The sequence below is a fragment of the Erythrolamprus reginae genome, chromosome 2 (genome assembly GCF_031021105.1).
Source record: "Erythrolamprus reginae isolate rEryReg1 chromosome 2, rEryReg1.hap1, whole genome shotgun sequence".
In the NCBI taxonomy this organism is placed as follows: domain Eukaryota; kingdom Metazoa; phylum Chordata; class Lepidosauria; order Squamata; family Dipsadidae; genus Erythrolamprus; species Erythrolamprus reginae.
The window spans coordinates 226199687-226224822 of record NC_091951.1 but is presented as its reverse complement, the minus strand read 5'-3'; the positions used below and the strand labels follow the sequence as shown (position 1 = coordinate 226224822).

Sequence of the window (25136 nt, the reverse complement as noted above, 5' to 3'; positions counted from 1 at the left end):
AATAAATACATTTGTTTGTTTGTTTATTGATTGATTAATTTAGATTTCCATGCTTCCCTTCTCGATGTGACTCAGTTGGCTAAGCCAGTGTTTCCCAACCTTGGCAACTTGAAGATATTTGGACTTCAACTCCCAGAATTCCCCAGCCAGCGCTGGCTGGGCAATTCTGGGAGTTGAAGTCCAAATATCTTCAAGTTGCCAAGGTTGGTAAACACTGGGCTAAGCCATTGACTACATAACACATTAACCCATAGTTTCAATTATCATTCCAATTGGAGTTGGACGACGTACGGATTTCACAAATAAATAAAATCAAAAATAAATAAAATCACGGTTCAAAGAATCAACTTAATGGGTTGGTTCACACAGCACACAACAAGCTGGCCAGCTGTGTTTAACCATTGTGCATAGTGTGCAAACCCAGAAATCAAAAGGTGTAAATCACATGAATTCTACAAATTCAGCCACTGAGCTGCAGGACTTGCAAATCATATTAACCAGCTGTTGTGCCCACCCCTCTGCTATTTCTTGGTCTTAGTGAAGCAGGTAAAATGCAAATGATAGTGTTATTAAAGCAATGTTTGCTTTGCTGTTCCTAAACCTTAATATTGTATAGATCTAGCCCATCTTCCCCAAATTCAGAATCGCCTTTTCCACTCCCTGGCTTGTTTTTTGCCAGAAGAAGGATGCAGGAAATCAACTCTGTTGAATAAAGCAACACTTGGTAATAAAAGCAAGCAAGTTGCCTTCTTATCAAATGCTTATTCCCCGAGGCAATTCCTGCCAGCAAAGGGTGTGTGTGTGCTAATAAATATATAATATTACTTATACACAGCAGTTAAGGTGCCTCAAGAACAGACATGATTCATAGATTTTCTGCTCTAGCCAGAAGAAGGAGGCTGGACAAAGTGTTGCTGGGTGAAAAGAACAACAGATTACTGATTGAGTTACAGAAGTTGAGTCAAGCTCAGTTTGGACTCTCAACTATGGTAATAAGGATTGGGAATAGTGGTTTATCTTGCTAGCCATCTAATAGTGAAGCAAAGAACTTTAGTTGTCTGTCAAGGTTAGAATTTAAATCAGGTCTCCTACTGTGCTTAAACTTTATTTTTGAAAACAATTCGGAAATATAAAACTGCCAAACCCTCCATGGCTTTCTTCCAAAGAAAACAACTCAAACAAATATATAATTTGAAATGTTTCACAGTTTGGAAAATTAGGCTGCAGATAACAATGTACTATAGTTATTAAATTCCCAAGTTAATATTCTAAGGATAAATTGAGTTTACCCTTAATAATTGTATGTAATCAGATATTGGACTTGTCATTAACTCTTAGTATATTCTACCTCAGTAGGCATATTGTAAAAATAAAATAAGGGGGTTGTCACACATGATGCTATGAGGGTTCCTTGTTTAGCTGTTTGTTTTAAGAATGCACAAGGATTGCAGCTCTTGGAACAAATCCCAGCGACCAATTAGGTCCCATAGAGTTGGCCTTCTCCAGGTCCGATGGACAAAACAATGCCGTCTGGCAGGACACAGGGGAAGAGCCTTCTCTGTGGTGGCCCCGATCCTCTGGAATCAACTCCCCCTGGAGATTAGGACTGCCCCCCCCTTTCCTTTCGCAAACTCCTAAAAACCCACCTTTGCCGCCAGGCATGGGGAAATTGATTCTCCTCATCCGCTCTGTTTTATGTATGGTTTGTTTGGATTGTATGAGTGTTTCTTAATTAAGGGTTTCAACTGTTCTGCTGTTTTAATCATTGGATTTGTATTTTGTATTTTTGTTGTAAGCCGCTCCGAGTCTTCGGAGAGGGGCGGCATACAAATATTATTATCATTATCATTATCATTATCATTATCATTATCATTATCATTATCATTGTCATTGTCATTGTCATTGTCATTGTCATTGTCATTGTCATTGTCATTGTCATTGTCATTGTCATTATCATTATCATTATCATTATCATTATCATTATTATTAAATAATATTAATAATAATAATAAATTAATACAGCCATTGAGTTCAGTGCAACTCTTTTTCTAATGTAGAGGGTAGTGAGGATTTTTGATGGGGATCAGATAGTTCCATTGTTCCATGCTATTTTCCATCCACTCCAGATTTTCTTCCCGGATATCTTTATCAGATAATTATGGTGTCTTCTCATTTATTTGTGTTCCATTGAATAAAATGAGAAATACATTACTTCAATCATGCCTATGAAGAATACATATATGAAATTTTAGTTCAGATGTCATTGTTTTTGATGGGAAAGAAAACTGGGATGAAGCCATTGGGTTTTTTTTTTACATCTCCTCAATCTGCAATGTGGTTATTAGATTTTTCACTGGTCTCTGGCAGAGCACCTAGACATGCCAACGTGCCCAAGGATGCTACCTTTTATATGTGCCACGCTGCCTGTTACTTTTAAGTTGTAAGAAGTTTTAATTAAAAAAAATAGAAAACTGACATGCTGCATGAAACTGGAACAGGGTCAATCTCCAGCATTGCCTTTATTTCCACTAATGATTCCAGAGAAGCTTTTAATAGGACCATAAACTTTCTTAGAGAATTATAATTTGCAAAGTCTGTTAATCTGTTTAGACAAAAAACAACAACAATAAAGATATTGTTTAAAAAGTGAGACAAAAGAAGGGGTAGCAGCATTCTGATAAAGTGATGCTTCAACACTTTAAAACTGAAATTGTAAATTGTAAAACAATTTTTGGTTTTATGATATTCAGGTCATATTTGAAATTTCAAATATCCTTACTAACATCAAAAAATTAAAGACTTTATTATATAGAATTTCTGTAATGCTATATGAGCTAAATATTTTATAGAGCGATATAGATTATACTTTAGGTGCTTAAACGTTTTGACCTTTTCCGACTAAACCTTTTTAGTTGACATTATAACCTATAGAGCAGACCAGGGCAAGGGGTGGCCCGTGGGCCGCATCCAGCCCGCCCACTATCTGTGACCGGTCTACGGAGGTCAGGGTCCACTCCAGTATGAGGATGAAAGAGCTCACCGCGTCTGCCGGAACTCCCCCGGTTCCTGCTTTCCTGGTGAATCATGGGGAAAGCAAGAACCAGAGGAGTCCCGGCAGATGCGTTAAGCTCTTTCATCCTCGCAGTGGAGCAGACCCCGACCTCCTACCGGGAACGGCCGAGCATAGAAACCACGCAAACACTCCAGCACAGTGACTGTGGTGCACTGTGTTACCATAAATCAAACAATTAGGGGTCTGTGGAGTGGGTCTGGGGGTTTAGGTCAGGCCAGGGTCTGGATCTTTACAGTATTGGGTAGAACTGAGTTAATTATATTAGTCCGGCCCTCTAAAACCATCCCAATTTCTCATGCGGCCCCATGGCAAAATTAATTGCCCACCCCAGCTACAGAGGAACAAGAAAAGCAGAAAAGTCAAAGAAAAAAAAAGAAGAAGATCCAGAATCTAACAAAGTTGAAAGGCATAAACTCAAGAGAAGCTGTAAAGTTGAGGGGAAACTGGAAGCTGATTTTTGCTGTGTAGATCGTGAGACTTTGTAATGTGGACTGTAGCTGATATTTTTTGGACAGTTCTTTCCTTAGAAGGGAAGATTGTCACCATTGGGACATTTCTAAGCATTGGTTGATTTATCAGAAGGTTTGTTTTCCCTGGTTTTCAAAGCAGGACTATTGCCCTGTGTTCCATAGTGGCCGTGTTGCTCTCTATTGTTTTTGTCTAGTGAAAAAGAAATAAAGATGCTGATCATGAAAATTAAAGCCTGTCCTTTGGAACAGCATCCCTCACTCCAGATCTGTTGGCTTTCTATAAGGCCTTAAAAACACCTCTCTATCCCCTCCTCTCTCTTCTCTCTTCTCTCCCCTCTCCCTCCAACCTCTACCACCACCATCAAACACCCCCCCCCGCCCCCGTGTGTGTGTGTGTGTTTCCTTGAGCATTGGTCCAGAGTGTTGGATAAGCTAGGCCCCTAATCCCTTTGAAATTGTAATATTATTTATTGGATGACGATGATGATGATGATGATGATGATGATGATTATTATTATTATTAATTTAGATTTGTATGCCGCCCCTCTCCGTAGATTCGGGGCGGCATACATATGTTTTTGGCTTAGCTGCATTGTATTGTTGTACTAAATTGTTTAGAATAGAATAGAATAGAATTTTTATTGGCCAAGTGTGATTGGACACACAAGGAAGTCGTCTTGGTGCATATGCTCTCAACGTACATAAAATAAAATATACATTTGTCAAGAGTCATGTGGTACAACACTTAATGATTGTCATAGGGATCAAATAAGCAATGAAGAAGCAATATTAATAAAAATCTTAGGATATAAGCAACAAGTTACAGTCATACAGTCAACATGGGAGGAAATGGGTGATAGGAATGATGAGAAAAACTAGTAGAATGGAAGTGCAGATTTAGTAGAAAGTCTGACAGTGTTGAGGGAATTATTTCTTTAGTAGAGTGATGGCGTTCGGAAAATCATCTGACCATAGGGTATTACGAAGTATGAAAAAAAGTAGTGTCATTTTTTTTCAGAATAATTGTAACTTTGAATGACCACTAAATGAACTAGTATAAGTCAAGGACTACTTGTGCTAGAAATTATTACTGTTTAATCATCACTAATTTTATTATCCCTAGTGTTGCAACCTCTATTCTGCCTGCTGCAAAATATGCATTGCCCCAGCAGTACCATGGTCTCATTTATTGTCTTTCATGATACAGCATTTCAGTTGCAGAAATATCTCCTGCTTCAAAATTGTTGCATCTTTCCATTTAATTTTGGAATAGTAGAGAGCAATTTGGTCCAGTGGTTAAGGTACCAGGCCATGAGTTCAGATTCCGCCTTAGGCATGAAAGCCAGTTGGGTGACTTTGGGCCAGTCATCTCTCTCGTCAGGCACAAATAGCCAGCAACAGGAGTTGAGGTTCAAAGCATCAGAAGTTTATTATATGCTACCGTTGTATAAGAATCAGTAAGGCTCCAATCCTATAGACATATATTGGATATGAATAAGTAAGATCCATCTAACTGAATATATCTCCAGAAAAAAACGTAGTATTGTACATAGGTCAATTAAAATGTTATTTTCATCTATTGGTATTCTGTTGCTTCAATATTCCTTAATTTCCCCTTTTAAAAGCTACAATTTGTACTTGTTTATTTTATTTTTCACACAGTGGGGGAAATCTCTCTTGCTGCCATTCTTTTCCAGAGCTCCCTTCCCATCAGGTTATTCTGGGGAGTTCCATCGCCTTTTGGAGAACATACTAAGTGAATAGCAGGAGCTATGGAGAGGGAAATTATCTCTCTCTCAGGTTCTATGGAACAAAGCTTACTGGATTTCATTCTATAATTTAGAATGAATTATACCATAATATATAATTATAATTATATATTTTAATTGTGGTATAATATAATTATACCATAATTATAATTTAGAATGAATTATACTTTCTGATACCATTAATGTTTTTTTTTCTTCCGAGATCATTTTAGAGAATATGTGCAAGCAGCAGTATTACTACATATCTGCCTTTTTTTCTCTCCAACCAACTTGGTTTAAAAATGCTAGAAATGTAGACCAAGGCCGCAATGGCTCTTACAAAATGGAAGCATCTCTCTTAAAATAGGAAGACATTAAAAAAAGTCCACAGACTAATGGAGTTTCCAGTCTCTGTCCAACGCTCAAATAAAACAATATTTTACATCCGTCAACAGAACTGTGAATAATGCTACTTTAGCTAACTGTTTAGGAAGACATTTCCACAATGTTTAATGGATCAACATAAATATAGTTGCAACTTGATTCTCAGTTGACAACGATTGTCACAGCGAAGTAAGTTTTGACATAGTTTTCCACACACAGATAACAAATATTACACAATTTGTTTTTGTCCTAAAGGGTTTTTCTCCCTCAGATCTTTGGCCTCTATTGCAAATCTGCCATCCACACCTCCACAAAAGTGTTAGGTTTCTCAATTCAGTCTAATTACGTTGAAACACCGATAAACATTTCCAAGACAAAAGAGAATGGAATACGGAAAAATTAAATATAATTCAAAGTATAATGCAAGGTCAGCTTTCTTCAAGGGGGAAAATTAAATATTATAGTTTGTTCAATATTTCTGAAGCAGCAAATAAAAGTCTCTTGAGAGCCATCTGGAGATATAATCAAGAGATTCCCATGCACACACAATAAGACATGAGTCAACACAATTCAACAATACAGCAATGGGGCTTTGCAGCAGATTCTGGACTTTGACAATACAAGTTTTCATATCTGCTAATTTGCTGCATTAGAAAGTACACTTACACCTATACATTTACAAAAACAAAAAATATTTCAAAATGAACAAAAACGAAAGGTTGCATGCTCAGTTTTGCTATATGTAGTTTTTCATTGTGTTTTCAGAAGGTTCAAGCAAATGTTATCTATTAATAAAGTCTTTAAAATAAAGTTGTGCTTCTCTCCCTGTGCCTGAACATTTATTCTTCAGATGTCTGACCATTTCAATTTCTCTTTATGTGAATTAGAAAAAGATCAGGATGCTTAGAACTTGGAAATGGAAATTTTTACAACTGACATTTTCAAGGTTTGTTGCTTATCAGGATTTTTCTGATTTCTAAACTTTGAAATGAGCAATTTCATTCTGTCAAGATAATTTTACCTAACAGAGTATAATTAACACTCACTGAAATGGGGGCTTTGCTGCGCTCTAGGGCGCAGGTGGTGGCGCCAATGTTTCTGCCACCGATTTCAGTGCCGCCGGGCCTCTCCGCTGTCTGGCGGCCCAACATGTGGGCCGCCAGACAGCCGGTGGCAGTGAAATCGGTGGCAGCAAAATTGGTGGTGGCATCACAAAAGCGGAGGAGCAGCTCCCAACGCTGACCAGCCCAAACTGTCGGCCCCCTTTGCTGCTGCAGGCGGGTAGCCACCCATCCATCGGGCTGTCTTCTGCCTCCGAATCTGGAGGCTCGCCCATGGCCACCGAGGGCTCCTCCCCAAGTGGCGCCGACGCCTAAAGAAGATGGGTCGGGCGAGGGGGCTGAGCCTTGACCGCCACTGCCCAGACTGCACCTCCGACCGCCACGGCGGCCAACTGAAGACACATGGGCCGCCAAACAGCTGAGGGACCTGCAGCGGCGAAATCGGCGGCAAGAAAATTGGCGACAGTGGGGGCAGTAAGGCTCTTCAAGTGGAGCGTACCAACGCTCCAAGAATTAAAGGGGAAGGATTGAGAAGCTGGGGCGGAAGCGGAGCTTTTATTTAAAGATGGCTTCTTTAAATACATTTTAAAAATAAAAAAATTACCATGGTTTTTTTTCTAATTAAGAAAGCTCTTCTAAATAGAAATTTACATATGGATTTAAGTTTAAATAACCTCCCTAATAGAAGGATGAGTTCAAAACTTTCATTAGAGAGAGCCCCATACGCAATTCTATTGAAGCTAATATGGTAGGAACACAAGACTTATTTGTGGAACCCTTAACAGTTAAATCAGAAATGTACAGAAATATTTGTCCAAAATGATATCATTAAAAGTATTAAAGCAATTTTATAGGTTATCAACCAACATAGAATCAGGAAATCAAAAGAAGCAGACAATACTGGCCATGATAAGCAACAAATCTGAAAGTGTCAACATTAAGGGAAGAAACTGATTTAACAAAACTAAACATGCATATGTAAAATGTACATATACAACAAAAATACTAAATTTTTAAAGACGTAAACTGCATAGGTAAAGATAAAACAATTATGTGCAACATTTTTCTCATCTTAAAGCATAAAAGGATTATTATAGAAGTATTTACCAAATTATGGATTCACCAATCAATAGATGGAAAGAACTTCAAGATTCAAGGAATAAATTGTCATTAAACTGTGTTTGGTTAATGTTGCTCCATTGTTTCTTGCTCGAGATAGTATACATTTACCAAATGTCGATTCAGATGATTAACGTATTCCTCCTTTTCTTTAAAAGACCGGTCACAAAATATACACACATAGTTCTGCATTGTAGGCTTAGCCTCTGGTACTGCTTGGGATGATTTCTGACCTGGTTTTTCTTGGGCCATCCGAGCACCATTTAATCCAGAATCATAACTAACTTCTGATTTTTCATCACTTATATCGCTGCCATCATGACTATGGACACCTTCGTCCTCTTCCACGTCTTGATTTTCATTCACTGCTGTGCCACTTGGTGATGATGAAGCCAAATCTGCTCCAGTATTGTGTGCCTGTTTTTCTGGGGTTTGGCAAGGTTGAGCTCCTGCTGGGTCTTCAGCCTGTAATTGTTTTGTAGAACAGACATTTTCTTGATGTGCGTTACTCATTATCTCTTTGTCGCATGTTTGGACTGATGGTATTTCTTGTACTAAATCTGGATCAGTCACACTTTCATCCTGACTCTTAGGTGGTAGTTTTTCGGTTTTCCTTTTCTTTCCCACTACTTCATCAATATCAGTTGATGAATCGTTTGTCTCTGAAATGGAGCTATCCTCTGCTTTTCTTTTTGCCACCTTAACTTTATTAGTTTTTTCCATTTTCAAACTTTCTTCCTTTCTTTCATCAATTATTTTGCGGCTTCTTGTTGTGATCTGGCCTACACTCGCACTACTAGTTGGTTTCTTACCTTTTGACAAACTCTCTTTTTTCTCTTCTTTTACAGCTCTCTCATTTTTCTTTTCAGTCAACTCTTGTTTTGTTTGTTCCTCTTCTAGTTTACTCTCTGTGTTAATGTTCTCAGAGGTGTTAACTTCATTCTTCTTAGTTCTTAATCTTACTTTTGAGACATCCATTGTGATATCACAGCAGTCAGGGTGCCTGGATTTGATGTGATACTGCAAGTTACATTTCTTGGATGCAGCATATTCACAAACTGGGCAAAGGAACTGACAAGGGCTGACATGGAGTTCAACGTGCTTCTTGAAATTGCTTCTGTCAGCTGTTTTATAATCACAGTGGGGGCAAGCCAATGGTTTGGGCCCATCATGAACCTGCCTTGCATGTCGAGTCACTTCATGCTGGTTTGATGCCACATAGCTGCACTGTTCACATTTGAATGGCTTCTCACCTAAAGCAAGGAAGAAGCAATTAATAACTATTATATTACAAATCATAAATTATGTACAGCTACAGATTTATACAGTTCATCATGCTATTGAACTTCTTGCATTTAAGAATAATTTGATTTTCCACTTAACATGTTCACAAAAAGCAACAAAATACAAGAAAGAAAACAACCATGCAAGAAATCATTAGACATTCCATCTATGTTATATACATACCAGAAGGTCACTCTATAGTATTATTAGCATTTGGAATCCAAACCAAACTGGTCCATTGAAAGCAATGTAGAAAAATGGAAATTATAGGTGAATAATTATCTTACACAATTATTGTACATACCCCAAAAGAAAATATACTCTCAATGAAGGAATAACAGTTTCCCCACCCCACTCCCGGCATCATAATATTTTAATACTTAGACTGTATGTCCAACCATTTGGAAATAAGGAATACTTTAATATTCTGGGCAAAAATGATGAATAAACTGCTGTAATTTAACTTCCATATTGTTTCAAAATGTTTGCAAAATTACGTAGCTGAGCAAACCGAATAGGGGTAAATAGTTTGTGGGTTTGTTTGTTTTTTGTAATTATGCAAATGCAGTTTCCTTCAACTGTGCTGATATCACTCTTCTGGTGTTATTCTCCCAAATAGACAATAACACTCACATGTGAACAGAGCAAATTGAAGGAACAATGGGGAATGTTTACAGTAAAAGTAGAAGTCCATGCAGATAGTCTTCAACCTACGACCACAACCTTACTGCACTGCTACTACAGGTGTCACTGATAGCATGCTATATATACTAGTGATGATGAACCCTTTTTCTCTCAGGTGCCGAAAGTGTGTGCATGCGCACTGTCGCACATGTGCAAGTGCCCACACACATGATGCAATGCCCCTTCCCGCATGACCCTCCCCCTGCACATGCGCAAATGCACAATGGCCACCTCATGTTTTGCCCCCCATCCCAAAACAGTGGTGGGAGGGGGAAGAGCCTCTTTCCCCAAACAGAGCTGGGGGAGGGGAAGCCTCCCATCCCCAAATGGAGCTGGAGGAGGAAGCCTTGCATGCCCAAACAACATTGGGGTGGAATCTCCAGAGATCTGGGAAGACATGGACTGCAGAAAGTGAGGAGAAAGCATGAGTTTGTCTGACCCAAAAATCAACTGGCCAACGGCAAGGCACTTGCACATGCGCAGTGGAGCTGAGCTGGTCAATCAAGTGGAGCTTGTGTGCCTGTGGAGAGGGCTGTGTGCCACTAATGGCACACATGCCATAGGTTCACCATCACAGATATATACCACTCACTCAATTCTAAGCTTAGAGATGATGGTTACAGCATCTCTATCTCCCCATAATGAATTGTGCTCCTACTCTAAAAAGCAAATTGCAGCTGCTACAGAGCCAGTAACACCAAAAACAAAGGCTCTGTGGGTCAGCAAAGAATCCAAGGGCCAGGCTACAGAAACTGCTGCTGCTACATCAGCCACTGCAGAGCGGAACGGGGGTGGAAATCAGTGGCGGAGTCCGGCGTTGGGGGCCTGGGGCCATGCGGGACCGCTCATCCAGGCGCGTGTGGACCGGCAAGCCTGGATGAGCGGTCCCTTGTGTGCTCGCCTTGTGCCGTGGGGGGGAGGCGATGGAGGTCAGGGGTTTTCAAGCAGCCGCCTCCCCCCCACACAGAGATAAGGGAGAGAAAGAAAGAGGGACAGAGAGAAAGAAAGAAAGAGAGGTAGGGACAGAGAGAAAGAAAGAGACAGAGAGAAAGAAAGAGGGACAGAGAGTAAGAAAGAGAGCGACAGAGAGTAAGAAAGAGAGCGACAGAGAGAAAGAAAGAGGGACAGAGAGAAAGAGAGGGACAGAGAGAAAGAAAGAGAGGGACAGAGAGAAAGAAAGAGGGACAGAGAGAAAGATAGAGAGGGACAGAGAGAAAGAAAGAGGGACAGAGAGAAAGAAAGAGAGGGACAGAGAAAAAGAAAGAGAGGGACAATGAAAAAGAAAGAGAGGGACAGAGAAAAAGAAAGAGAGGGACAGAGAGAAAGAAAGAGGGACAGAGAAAGGGAGAGAGAGAAAGAGAAAGAAAGGTAGAGAGAAAGAGGGAGAGAGAAAGAGAGTGAGTGAGAGAAAGAGAAGAGAGAGAGAAAGAAAGAGAGAGGGGGGAGAGAAAGAGGGAAAGATAGAGAGGGAGAGAGAAAGGAAGAGGAGAGATAGAAAGGGAGAGAGAGAGAAAGGAGGAGACAGAGAGAGGGAGAGAGAAAGAGGGAGAGATATAAAGAGAGTGAGTGAGAGAAAGAGAGAAGAGAGAGAAAGAAAGAGAGAGGACAGAGAGAAAGAGAGAGAACTAGAAAGACAGAAGGACAGAGAGAAAGGGAGAGAGAGAGAAAGAAAGAGGAAGAATAAATATTAAATATTGTATTTGTTCCCATTTTGTTTTTTACTTTAAATAATGTATGTGCAGTGTGCATAGGGATTTGTTCACACGTTTTTTTAATAGTCCGGCCCTCCAACAGTCTGAGGGACAGTGAACTGGCCCCCTGTGTAAAAAGTTTGGGGACCCCTGGTCTATAATAGTGGTTTTTTTCCTCAGAACTTTTCAATAAGGCATTATTTTGCAGTGTAACCAATTCATATATAATATGGATAATTAATACTGCAATATGTAATTTAAGATCAGGTCAGCAACATGGTATACCCTCAAATGTCAGACCTTCCCACAATCCATATGATAACCAAATATATCTATCACCTTCCCATTTTAGAAAGCACTTTATGTGTTCTGATGCATAAAATATATAAAACTGTTCCCAAAATAGTGAATATTTTCTATAGGATTTGAGAAAATAATGCAGACTGAATTTTACATCTAATCAAGAATTAACATTTATCTTCCTAAAAGGCTTAAAGTCTGAACATCAACAAACATATGTGATACTTAACAGAAATTAGCACCATAAAATAATTGCTTTCTGTTTTTTCTTTTTCTTGGCTGATGTAGCCCTGCATTGCTAGCTTTAATATGGAAAACTCTGAAATGCTGCCTGCAACCTTGCATGTATTAAAATACCATCTTAATCCTTTGGAACTGCCTTTTTACCAACCTGAATGAGTACGCATATGTCTCGTTAAATGAGTCTTCTGAGAACTTGAATAAGGACACATAGAACATCGGTAGGGACGCTCGCCTGTGAAAACAGAGCATTAAAATTAAGTATAAAATCTGTTGTCATAATTATTTTCCCAGAATTCAACATAGCTGGCAAATACTGCAAACATTAATAATCCTATCACATTCACAAGCTGCCATATTTCACCTAAAAAGTAATTCTCTTGCTTTGTAAACCTAGCTGTTATCCAGGAATACAAAATAAATATTTTTCTGCAGCAGGAAAACTCGGCTAAGCATGCCTGCTTGAGCACTGTTAGAAAATGCTCTCCCTCAGAAGCTTCCAAACTGCCCTTCCTCCCACCTACACATTATAGTTTTCACAGTGATCACATGATTGACTAGCAATCATCACCCCTCCTTTCCTAACTTTAGAATGACAGAGACAGTGAAAATCACTGCACAATTGGTAGACTGCTCTGCTCTGTTACTTTAAAACTGGGGGAAACAGGGATTGTACTCTAGGATCGTAAGTTCCTGTATCAAACAAAACTCTTACTTCCTAATAAAAAAGAATAGAAGACTCTCCCAGTTTCTTATTTCTTCTAAACTCTCATTGCAAATGGTAGGAATACCAGAGGACTTGGAAGAAACTGGGAATGGATGGCTCATAAGATTTGAGTTATAGAGTGACTCATAAGAAATATTATTTTCATGAGTTTGCATACTGAACGTATCCTATTTACCTCAAATTATAAAAGCAACCATTTTTCTTCAATGAACAAATACAATCATAAAATCAGTGAAGAATGAAAAGAAAAGCTTTATATAAATTGTGTTAAAGATGATAGGTTGTATCAGTTAGTTAAAGGTAAAATCAAGCTAAATATAGTTTTTATCTAATTTACCTTAACAAACCTAAACTTAAATCCAATTATTATTTGCTAGATCAACTCAAAGCTTAATTCAATATCATTATTTTTCCATCTTAGTACTTCTGGAAGTTTATAACATGGGCACCCATAGGGGTAGTCCAAAATGTCAAGATGACAGTAGCAACAATGCAACCAAAGTTCCACCTATTTATACAAGGATGTGAAAACACATATACAAAAGGGAGCAAATTTCAATCTCACTGCCATGACTACCACTTTGATTTTTCAGAACATCCTATTTAGTTAACAGCTATTGCAAATGTTTTTCTTAAATTGGTCCAATCCTAAACATCCTCTAATTTAGAAACCATAACAACATTTTACATTTTACATCAAGAATGTACTAGAAAGTATATATCAACAATAAATATTAAATAAATTGACTGCTCTGGAATAGTTATGGTGCATTAAATTGAAAGGCTGTTCCAGTCCCGAAATGTATTATACGGCTTTCAGTAGGAACACAGTATGCCTGGTAGGTGGACAACTTTATTTTCCCCACATTAGGTATTGAAATCACTTCCATTCACAATGGGAGATATCCCTTTTTCCATCGATCAACTTCAAATCTACTCCAAAAGGCTCTAGCTATAAAGCAGACCCAGAGGACTGTTAGTTTGATGGAATGAATGTTGCAAATATAATCTATACAATTGCTCATTAACAGATTTCAAAAAGCTGCAACACATACCTGTATGAGTTCGAATATGCTGCACGTAGTTATTCTTCCGATCCGAAAAGTAGGAGCACTGTGAGCATGTATAAACTTTTCGTGGAAAATGGTTTCTTAGGTGCTTCTTCCAATGATATTCACTGACTGTTGTATATGTACAGATAGTGCATTTATAGACTTTTTCATTTTCTCCTGCTTTGTTGTGGTGCTTCAAGTGAGCCAAATAATGATCATATCTGTTAGTGTTATAACCACAGCGATCACATCTTATAGGCCCCTTAGAAAAATCAATTTCCTCTGTAGTGCTAGTGTCATTTTCTTCAACCTGGCCATACTTCTCAGCTTTTTCTTCTACAATGAATTTCTTGGCACTGTGTACCCGAATATGATGGACAAACTCTTCCTCAGACTCTGCCTCATACTGGCATGGCTTGCAACGAAATGGTTTGTTCTTCAAACCCTTACTTTTGTCATCTATGCTCCCCTGAGCATCTTGTGCTTCCAATGAAAAGACTTTTTCTTGATCAGAAGAGTGAGGAACAGTAGACTCTGATAGTCCAGTTGCTTCCGCATCATGGACCTCAGGAGTAATAAGGTCTATGTCCATATCTTCTATTTCTTCAGAGTCATTCTCTGCTCTTTGTGAATCATCCATTCCTTCTCCATCACTGTCTGAAAAATTGGTGTTACCCACGGTTGTCAGTTCAGCCATTTGCCTCTCCTCACCAACCATATAATCACAACAGTTGCCATTAACTTCGCCCGTGAGGGCCACATTTGCCCGCATAATAAGTTGAGGTGCTGCCACTTCAGCTTTGGAAAGTTCAGAAAAGTCATACATGTCGTTTGACAGTGCCATGTTAAGGTTAGTATTGCTATAAAATAGGCTGCTGCCACCAGATTGACCCAACACTTGCATTGTCATAACAATAATTCTATTAAAAAAAGGAAACAATTGCTAAATTAACAAACCATACTTTTAAGATGAATTTTGTAAGTAAACCATACTATACTCACTGGTCTCTTTTGTACATAACAAAAAAACACAACATGGCTGTCAATAAAATCTAAATAAAATTAAAACTATTTCCATTAAGTACGGTAAAAACCTAGAACACCTGAGTTAACTTCAATTACATAAAACTTCTACAGGGAAAGAAAGAATAAATAATCTAAAACCATGGTTAATAAAGGTCATAGAGATGAGCTAATTAAAGATAATGCTCAAATGTCCATTTCTTAACTGTGATTTTTCACTTATCTTGAATCATGCCTATACATAAATTAACTTCTATGAGGCAAAGTTGACTGCCCTGTATTTTACTGGCAGTACTTAATAGCGTAATACAATTATCAGTTGCCTGGTGTAAAAATGTATTTATTATGTACTATATATTGCTGCTGAAATTAGATTTCAAGCAATATAACTGTAAATAAGGTCCTATGCAACTTTTATTTAAAACACTGACTGGGATCACATATGTTCAACCAGAACTTTTAACTATAGTTGTTGCACAAACCATAATGGCCTTGTCTGCATATCATGCTAGGCTAAACCAAAACAAAAACAAAACCTCATAGCCACTTACTATGTTTGCACAGCATTTTATGGAATTAATCTAATTTTCTGCGGTTGGACAACTCACTGAACCATTAACGAATAACTCAGGCAGAGTTCACCCAAAATACTAGGTTTAAAATGTGTCACATTAGTTTGTTGTGCACTATGTTACATGAACACAGCCATTATGAAATGACTGAAAATTAACGTTTCCAGACTACTATAGTATGTAGGAATCCACGTCAGTAAGAATATTTGATAATCACATTTGATCAATTTATTTTCAAACATTTAAAGCAGTATGCATTTGGTAAGATTCTAATTAAATCCATGAACCCTTGTTACCCTGCTGGGTGGGCTATTCAGTCTTGAAATTAAACTAACAGCATGGGGTGATTTTAATTTACATATGCTCGCTTGCTCTGTCTAAACCTAAAAAGATCCGTAATTCTCAGATCTATATCTGAAATTGCTTCTTATCAGAGGAAGCGAACTGTATTTCAACTGGAAAGTTTTCAAAAGCCAGAAAGAATCTTAAATAGAGCAGCAACCTTTGGGGCCTTCAGTCCTTGATTCTATGTAGAACTGATTTTGAAGCTCCACCAAGTTCCCACCCCGTAAATATATTTAAACGAAGCACAAGGTTAGGAGTCCAAAAGTTTGCACTCTAAAAAGCCCCTCACTCTATGAATGTCCATTGCAGCCCAGCCAACCAGCGGCAGCGGCGGCTGTTGCATTCCAGAAATAGGCATTTTCTCAAATACCAACTAGGAGCACAAAGCTCTGTTTCGCAAAACTCTTTGCCTCGCAAGCAGAGCGTCCAACTCGGGCAAACTCAAGGCCTCCGCGGATGCGTCGTCTACCGCTTTTCCTTTCCTCCTTTTTTTGGGGGGGGGGGCTTTAAACTCTCCTCCCAAAAGTTCCAGCTCCTCCGTAACTTTCTTGAAAAAGTCGCCGAAGACGAAGGAGATTCGCCCATAAGTTTCTCTCGGCCGCCCTCCCCCCAAAGCGGCAGCGAAAGCGGGTGGGGACTTGTTTTTCCCCCCCTCCCTCCTTGAAGCAGCTCCCCGATCTAAGAGAAATGGGGGAATTGCCGACAGGAGCTCCTCAACCCACCCCTTAAAAAAAAACCAGAACCACCCACTCCACCCCTAACCCTTAAGCAAGAATCTTCCTCGACTCTTCGCCCCCGATCTCCCTCCACGATCCCATAGAAGGCGGAGGGCGTGGGTCGAGGAGATCAAGGAGCCCCCCCCCCCCGACTCCGGAAGGCGAGAAAGGAGACGAGCATTGCTCCGCATCGGTGGAGTGGGGGGGGGGGGTAAAGCGTGGAGGGGGAGAGAAGGCGATCGAGGCCCAACTCCCAGCTCCGAGCCCCCCCACCACCACCACCAACGCCTCTGGGCTTCTCCATCCGTGCAGGGCGCGGAGCCCAAGGTCACCCCCGCCACCCTCAACCTCACCGCTGGCGGCGAAGGGGTCCGAAAGCGGGGACGGCGAGAAATCGCTGTCCAGCTCCAAAAAGCAGGGCGGCTGCTGTTCCTCCTGCTGCTGCGGCCTCCTCCTCGGCAACTCTCCGCAGCGAGGGAGACGACGGCGGAGGCGGCTCCTCCCCGCCAAACTTCCTTCCCTTCTTCCTGCAGCAAGGAAATAACAGCCCGTGGTGAGAAGAGAAGGGAACCGGGGTGGCAAGCCTCCCCCGGCAAAGAGGGAGACTTCTCCTCTGGGGCTCCTTCCAGGGGCTTCCTTCCTGAGAGGCACCGCCGCTCGCCAAGTCCTCCCCGCCTGCTCGGCTCGGCTTTCCCCAACCGTTCACTCCACCCCCTCCAACCGCCGTCCCACGCGCAGCAGCGCCGAAGCGAAGCACGAACAAGCCTCCTCCAGATCAGCCCTGGACAGCGCCACAAGCTCGCTCCCGCGTTCCTCCAAACCGCCAGCTCAATGTCGTCGTCGTCCCTCTAGCGCAGTGGTTTTCAACCTTTTTTGAGCCACGGCACATTTTTTACATTTACAAAACCATGGGGCACATTGAGGGGGGGGCAGCTAAAAAAGGGTTGGACAAAAAAATTCTCTCTTCCTTTCGCTCTATTTCTCTCTCCCTCTTTCTCTCCCTCTTTTTTTCTTTCTCCATCCCTCTTTTTTTCTCTCTTCCTTCTTTCCTCTTTTTTCTCTTTCTCTCCCTCCCTACCTCCCTCTATGTCTTTCTCTCTCCCACCTTCCCTCCCTCCCTCCCTCTCTTTCTCTTTCTTTCTTTCTCTCTCTTTCTTTCTTTCTCTTGCTTGCTTTCTCGTTTTCTTTCTCTCTCCTGCTCTTTCTTTCTCTCTCTTTCTTTCTTTCTCTCTCTGAGCTTCGCGGCACACCTGACCATGTCTCGCGGCACACTAGTGTGCCACGGCACACTGGTTGAAAAACACTGCTCTAGCGCAGTGTTTCCCAACCTTGGCCACTTGAAGATATCTGGACTTCAACTCCCAGAATTCCCCAGCCAGCATTCGCTGGCTGGGGAATTCTGGGAGTTGAAGTCCAAATATCTTCAAGTGACCAAGTTTGGGAAACACTGGTTTAGTGACTTCAGGTGTTTATTGCACATAGCTAGCAAACATCAGCCAGGCCCTGCTATAGGCTATAAACATCAGCCAGGCCCTGCTATAGGCTATAAACATCAGCCAGGCCCTGCTATAGGCTATAAACATCAGCCAGGCCCTGCTATAGGCTATAAACATCAGCCAGGCCCTGCTATAGGCTATAAACATCAGCCAGGCCCTGCTATAGGGAGCCCTTTAAATTAAGAGCCAATCAGATTTTACCTGCTTGAGTTCCTGGTTGGATTGGAGTGAAAACTTCCCAGCTTCTCAGGAAAGAACAGGCAGAGATGGATCTAAAGCTTCCAACATGCAGTTATTGCTCAAAATAATTGAGCAAGTAGCTCTGCTGCTTGCCCAGCGCCACCCCCCTACCCCCTGCAATCGCTTCTGCATGCTGCTGCTCAGAGGTGGACTGTTACGGTGGAACGGTGTCGCGTGCTTGCAGGGAGTAAATCATGCGTGGACATGCAGGGACACCTGTTTGTGTCCGTGTGCGATTTTGGCTGAGAGCTCTTTCGGCTGAGAACTCACGGCTTTGCAATTGTCGTAATAAGCTGATAAGGCCTATTGCTTCAGTTAAGTCCTTGCAGGACTCTTGCCTGGACTTGGTAGGCGAATGCAGTTAATTCACAAGTATAAATAAAGAGAGGGGTTTTTTTCTTTGGGAGGAGGGTTTCCTGCTTCTGTGAAAGCTGGGTCAGAGCACTGCCAGCATTTGCAGGCTGTGTATCTAATAGCCTCGTGGGGCACATCTGGGCCGCAGGCCTTGATTTTTTTAAAAAAAGTTTTAATCATACAAACATTAAAAAGCAGATATATAGGGTAGTACATATTATATCATTTTACAATATAGTTATTGATTGTTGAAATATTGTACTTAGATTCTAGAATATAAACTACAAAACTACCAGTATATGTCTGAACTAGAATGATGAATTTTGCCACATTTGCTGACTGCAAAAGAAATCTGGATTTTCCTTGGTGAGTTTTTCAAGAAAATCTTTCCCAAACCATGAACTAGTGGCCGGAGTGGGGGTGAATTTCAAGTATTTGACCCTACAGCTATCAGAACTGGGGGATAAAAATGTGGATGGCCCAGAGAAGTTAGTTAAAAGTGGATTTTTGGCATCTCTTTACTGCCATCTAGTGGTTATATAGAGTTATATAAGTTGGTCTATATTCGTTATTGCTGATTAAACCTTTTGCTTCTATTTAGTGACTATGGAATTGTTATTCCACAGTATAGATACATTTCAGAGTCAATGGACAGCTTAACAGTTTTGAGAATGCCATGTTCCCATCACCAGAAGGTAAAATGATGAGTTTTCTCCCCCACTATCTCTCCCCCACTATCTCTCCACTATCTCTCCACTATCTCTCCACTATCTCTCCACTATCTCTTCCAGCATCTACTATCTAACCTTCCTTTGTTTTTCCATACTCAGGTTAACGTGTTTCAAACCAATATCAACATTGCAAAGCATTCTAAACTATAAGGAGGCAAAAGAAGTGATTCACTTTAAAGATTGGTTTGGTACCACTTGCTTGCAGCATAATATTAATAAATTACTAATAGTTATACATACATACATACATACATACATACATACATACATACATACATACGAAGGTTTTGGCATATTTGGGTTTCTTCCCGTGTAAGTTTCAGAGATTTCTGGCGACGTTTCAACGAGGTCCCACTCGCCATCTTCAGGCTGGTGCTTTTGTCCTTGTGCTAGGTCTCGCTGTGTTCGCCCTAGCACAAGGACAAAAGCACCAGCCTGAAGATGACAAGTGGGACCTCGTTGAAATGTCGCCAGAAATCTCTGAAACTTACATGGGAAGAAACCAGAAAATGCCAAGACCTTCATACCCGTACCCGTAAAAATCTATGAAAACATACATACATATACTGTACATATATATATTTAAATATATTATATATATATTAATAAATAAATGTTAATAATAAAACCCCAGTTAATAGACATCATGGCATCAATATAGTGTTTCTGATCAGATGCATTGTTGTCATAGTTTTTGATCTACCCTCCTTCCCAAATCTCATGGTACAGGTAGTCCTCGAGTTACAAATGTATTGGAGCCTGCCTGAGGATTCGTGGGAGTGAATCTTGTACCTTGAATTTGATCACTCCCTCCTTTCACTCACACATTCACTAATTGAATGCGAGGTTCATTAAGTGCACATGAGATATTTCAGGGTGGGGAAAGCATGGAAGAGGCCACCCTCTTAAGACCACCGAAGGCCTCCCTGACCCACTGAAATACCTCTTATTGCCCACAATTTCTCTCCTCCTAACCTGCTACACTGGGTCAGTTATTTAAGCAAGCAATTTCCTCTCCAGCCTCTTAGCTCTGTGCTTCCCTATGCAGTTCCATTTAGGCCTCGCCTGGCATCTTGTAGGCCAAAATGGAGCTTCTGAGCGGCAGATCTGCCCCTCAGAAGCTCCATTAGGGCCTCCAGAGGCCTTACCCAGCATGTTTTCGGCTGCAATGGCCTCGTTCAGTGAAAATGGAGTGTGGGCGGGAGTGTGCTGCCCTCCTGGGCTCTCTTTTGACTGTGACTGCCTTCTGCAGCCCTCTGCCAGTGAAAACGGAGCTTGGGAGGGCTGAACATGGCCCACCCAGGCTCCATTTTTACCGAAAGAGGCATGGCAAACTGGTCCTTCACTGTTTCCAGGGTGGCTCTCTGCTGGATTCAGCCCAAGGGCCTTGAGTTTGACACCACCGATCTACTCTGTGTTGCATGCTACTGTTCTTGGTTTCCCTTTTGTTGGAGCCATTGCTGTGTCAGGTACTTCTTCATACCCTTCTGAGCTCTCCTGGCCTCACTGATGCCACCATTCCCGGCTCCTGCTCCTGCCTCTAGCCAGCATATTTACCAAACCCAAGGAAGCCATTCTGTCTTTCCTGTGGCCATCTATCATTTCTCCTCTTTTGCTGTTAATCCTGATTGCCTACAATTTCTCTGAAAGGTATTTTTTATTGTCTCCAATCTACCCTGGAATTAGATTTGGGTACTCCATTCTGCCCATAAAAGGGAATGTTGAACTGAAGAAAGAGAGAAATTGATAAAAATATTCTTTCCATCTCCCTCATTTCTTATCTCATCCAATTTTCAATTCTTAATAGCTGTTTTTCGGCCATTATGCGAGCTGAGTGATCTGTTTTTAAACGTATTTTATTTTATTTTATTTATTTTATTTATTTTATTTATTTTATTTATATTTTATTTATTTTATTTATTTTATTTATTTTATTTATTTTATTTATTTTATTTATTTTATTTATTTTATTTATTTTATTTATTTTATTTATTTTATTTATTTTATTTATTTATTTTATTTTATTTTAATTTTTACTTACTTACTTACTTACTTACTTACTTACTTACTTACTTACTTACTTACTTACTTACTTATTTTGTCCAATACACAATGAAGGTTATAGAGGATATAGTAGAGAAGAAATACAAGATATAGGAGAGACTATAGGACAGGGGAGGGAAGGCACTCTAGTGCGCTTATGTACGCCCCTTACTGACCTCTTAGGAATCTGGAGAGGTCAACCGGGGATAGTCTAAGGGTAAAATGTTGGCGGTTAGAGGATGATACTACAGAGTCCGGTAATGAGTTCCACGCTTTGACAATCTGATTACTAAAGTCATATTTTTTACAGTCAAGTTTGAAGAGGTTAATATTAAACTCAAATCTGTTGTGTGCTCTTGTGTTGTTGTGGTTGAAGCTGAAGTAGTCTTTGACAGGCAGGACATTGCAGCATATGATCTTGTGGGCAATACTTAGATCATGTTTAAGGCATCGTAGTTCTAAGCTTCCAAGACCCAGGATTGTAAGTCTAGTTTCGTAGGGTATTCTGTTTCGAGTGGAGGAATGAAGGGCTCTTCTTGTGAAGTATCTTTGGACATTTTCAAGGGTGTTAATGTCTGAGATGCAATATGGGTTCCAAACAGATGAGCTGTATTCAAGGATGGGTCTGGCTAAAGTTTTGTAAGCTCTGATAAGTAGTGTGAGATTTCCAGAGCAGAAGCTATGTAGGATTAGATTAACAACTCTTGAGGCCTTCTTAGCGATGTTGTTGCAGTGGGCTTTGGCACTTAGATCTTTAGTTATTAGTATTCCAAGTGGGGATTATCTTTGATAATTTGTTTATTCAGTTTGTATTTGAAGTTCTGATTCTTTTTGCCCATGTGTAGGACAGAGCATTTGCTGGTTGAGATGCGTTCTTTAAGAGGCAATGCAGGTGGCATGCACAGATTCTCTTAAAATAACTTTAAAGCACCCCATTCAAAATGCGGTTTGAAACCTTGGGCAGGCTATGTCTGTTAATTGTTTCTGAAAGGGTTTTATTGTGCTCAGGCAATTAGCATTTAAACATAGGCTGGGGCTACACAATTCATAAGATGATAAAGAGCATTGAGTGTATTCTGCAGATTTCCCTTTTTCTTATGTCCACTGTCCAGAAAAATGCATGTAACTTGCTCCTAGATGAAGAATCGCTTTGAGAGGAAATGATTAGGAAACTCTTCTACAGTCACTTCCTCTAGTGTAGCCATAAATAAGACTCCATGGCTCTTTGGCAGTGTTTCCCAACCTTGGCAACTTGAAGTTATTTGGACTTCAACTCCCAGAATTCCCCAGCCAGCGAATGGGAGTTGAAGTCCAAATCTCTTCAAGTTGCTATGGTTGGGAAATACTGCTCTATGGAACCAACTCCCCTTCGATGACCATACTGCTCCCACCCTGCTGTCCTTCCGAAAGGCTGTGAAGTCCTGGCTTTGCTGGCAGGCTTGGGGCCCGTGAATATTACATCTGTCATAACTGAACTGTGCATGAGTGGTATGCCTTTTTGTTGAGTGGACTGTTGCCTTTGTAGATTTTTATAATGGGGTTTTATTGTTTTAATATTTGACTTCTTTTATATTGTTTATTGCTCTCTACATGGGGCTACCTCTGAAGAGTGTTTGGAAACTGTAGATTGTGCAGAATACGGCCGCAAGAGCAATCATGGGCCTTCCCAGATACGCCCAAGTCTCGTCAACACTCCGCGGCCTGCACAGGTTGCTGATTAGTTTCCGGATACAATTCAAAGTGTTGGTAATGACCTATAAAGCCCTACATGGCATCGGACTAGAATATCTCCAGAACCGCCTTCTGCCACACAAATCCCAGCGGCTGATTAGGTCCCACAGAGTTGGCCTTCTCCGGGTCCCGTTGACTAAACAATGTTGTTTGGCAGGCCCCAGGGGAAGAGCCTTCTCTGTGGTGGCCCCGGCCTTCTGGATTCAAATCCCTCCATAGATTCGAACTGCCCCCACCCTCCCCGCCTTCCGCAATACTCTGAAGACCTATCTATGTCACCAGGCATGGGGTAATTGATGTATCCCCTTTTTGGCCAGTAAGATTTATGTGTGGTTATGATTGGGTAGTATTGACTGTTTTTTAAATGATAGTGGGTTTTTAGCTTTAGTTTTAATTATTGGATTTGTACTGCATTGTTTATTGTTGTTGTGAGCCACCCCGAGTCTTCGGAGAGGGATGGCATACAAATTTAATAAATTATTATTATTATTATTATTATTATTATTATTATTATTATTTATATTGTTGTAAGCTGCCCTGAGTCCCATTGGGAGTGGGAGGCATAGAAGTCGATTTAATAAATAACAATGAATGAATGAATAAATAAATTTTGATCATTCATTTTTATCATTGTCATTTCTGATAAAGTAACCTACGTTTTTTAAAACAATCCAAATGCACTAATCTTTCAACGCAACCCAAAATCATCTTAATATGGTCTGTTTTGACCCTGCATATATACCAACAGCCCCTGTGCAGTCTCCTTCAAGTACACATACAAGTTTAGAGGTGTTTTACTCTATGATAGATACTCTTCTCTGCCAACAATGCCCGTCTGGATTCTATGTACAGAAATCCTTACTCAAATGAACTAATGGACACAGATTTGCCATCTTGACTCAAAACAAGAATGAAATAATATCACAATAACATCTTCCCGTAAGAAAGTAGTCAAGAAAAGAATTGCTGCTAGTAAATACAAATGAAAGGAATGACTGGGCAGAAAAAACAATGCCACTTGGTGGGACCCAGGGGAAGAGCCTTCTCTGTGGCAGCCCCGGCCCTCTGGAACCAACTCCCCCCAGAGATTAGAATTGTCCCCACCCTCCTTGCCTTTCGTAAGCTACTTAAAACCCACCTCTGCCACCAGGCATGGGGGAATTGAGATACCCTTTCCCCCTAGGCCTTTACAATTTTATGCATGGTATGTCTGTATGTATGTTTGGTTTTTTATATTAATGGGTTTTTAATCGTTTTTAGTATTGGATTATTATTGTACGCTGTCTTATTATTGCTGTTAGCCATAGTTGGGATAGTTGTGCAAATGAAATATTCAATGGGGATATTTCATTCATTCAGATCTAGGATGTGTTATTTGAATGTTCCCTTTATTTTTTTTGAGCAGTATATATCTTTACAATCTTTGTTGTCCAGTAATGAATGACAAGTTTTCAATAATCTCATTTTTGACAAGGTCAAACTATAAGTCACTAGTGGGCAGTGTTCCCTCTAATTTTTTTTTTTTGGGGGTGGTGGTGGACGGAAAAGTATAGTGTCTGAGCGGCAGTCCCTTTGGGACTGGGCGGCACAGAAATAATAAACAAACAAACAAACAAACAAACAAACAAATAAAAACCCCACCCTGTTTTGCCTTAGAGAATTTCAAAATAAAATACTGTACTGTGTGTCTATAACAGTGAGCTCATAATAGGGCATCTCTATCAATGTCAAAATGCTACTTAAATAGTTGAGCTAGTTTCAAACTAGATTTTGATTTTCTTTCTCTCTTCCTTACTCCCATTCTTTTTCTTTCTCTTTTCCTTCCTCTCTTTTTTCTATCTGTTTCTCTCTCTTCCTCTCTCTCTCCTTCCCTCTCACTCTTTCCCTCTCGGCTTCTGGGCAGGTTTGATGATGATTTTTAAGTGAGCGATTGCTCACTGCTCAGCTTAGTGGGTATTCAGGTTAAAAGAAGATCTAGAATAAAAACTCTTAGCACAAACCTCATAGACTTTCTCCTGTAAGTGGAATTGCAAGTAATTGTCCACATTCTAT

General features: G+C 40.4%; 1 protein-coding gene across 1 annotated transcript; it reads right to left on the bottom strand.

Annotated features, from left to right (window-relative positions):
* Positions 1 to 7921: 7921 nt before the first annotated feature.
* LOC139159518 (RE1-silencing transcription factor B-like) lies at positions 7922 to 17044 on the bottom strand. The gene is made up of 4 exons (XM_070736828.1): positions 16843 to 17044; positions 13837 to 14753; positions 12206 to 12289; positions 7922 to 9108 (listed from the first exon to the last, which is right to left on the bottom strand). The coding sequence occupies exons 2-4, from the start codon at positions 14741 to 14743 to the stop codon at positions 7922 to 7924; spliced, it is 2178 nt and encodes a 725-aa protein (XP_070592929.1). The 5' UTR covers positions 14744 to 14753; positions 16843 to 17044.
* Between the last annotated feature and the right edge of the window lie 8092 nt (positions 17045 to 25136).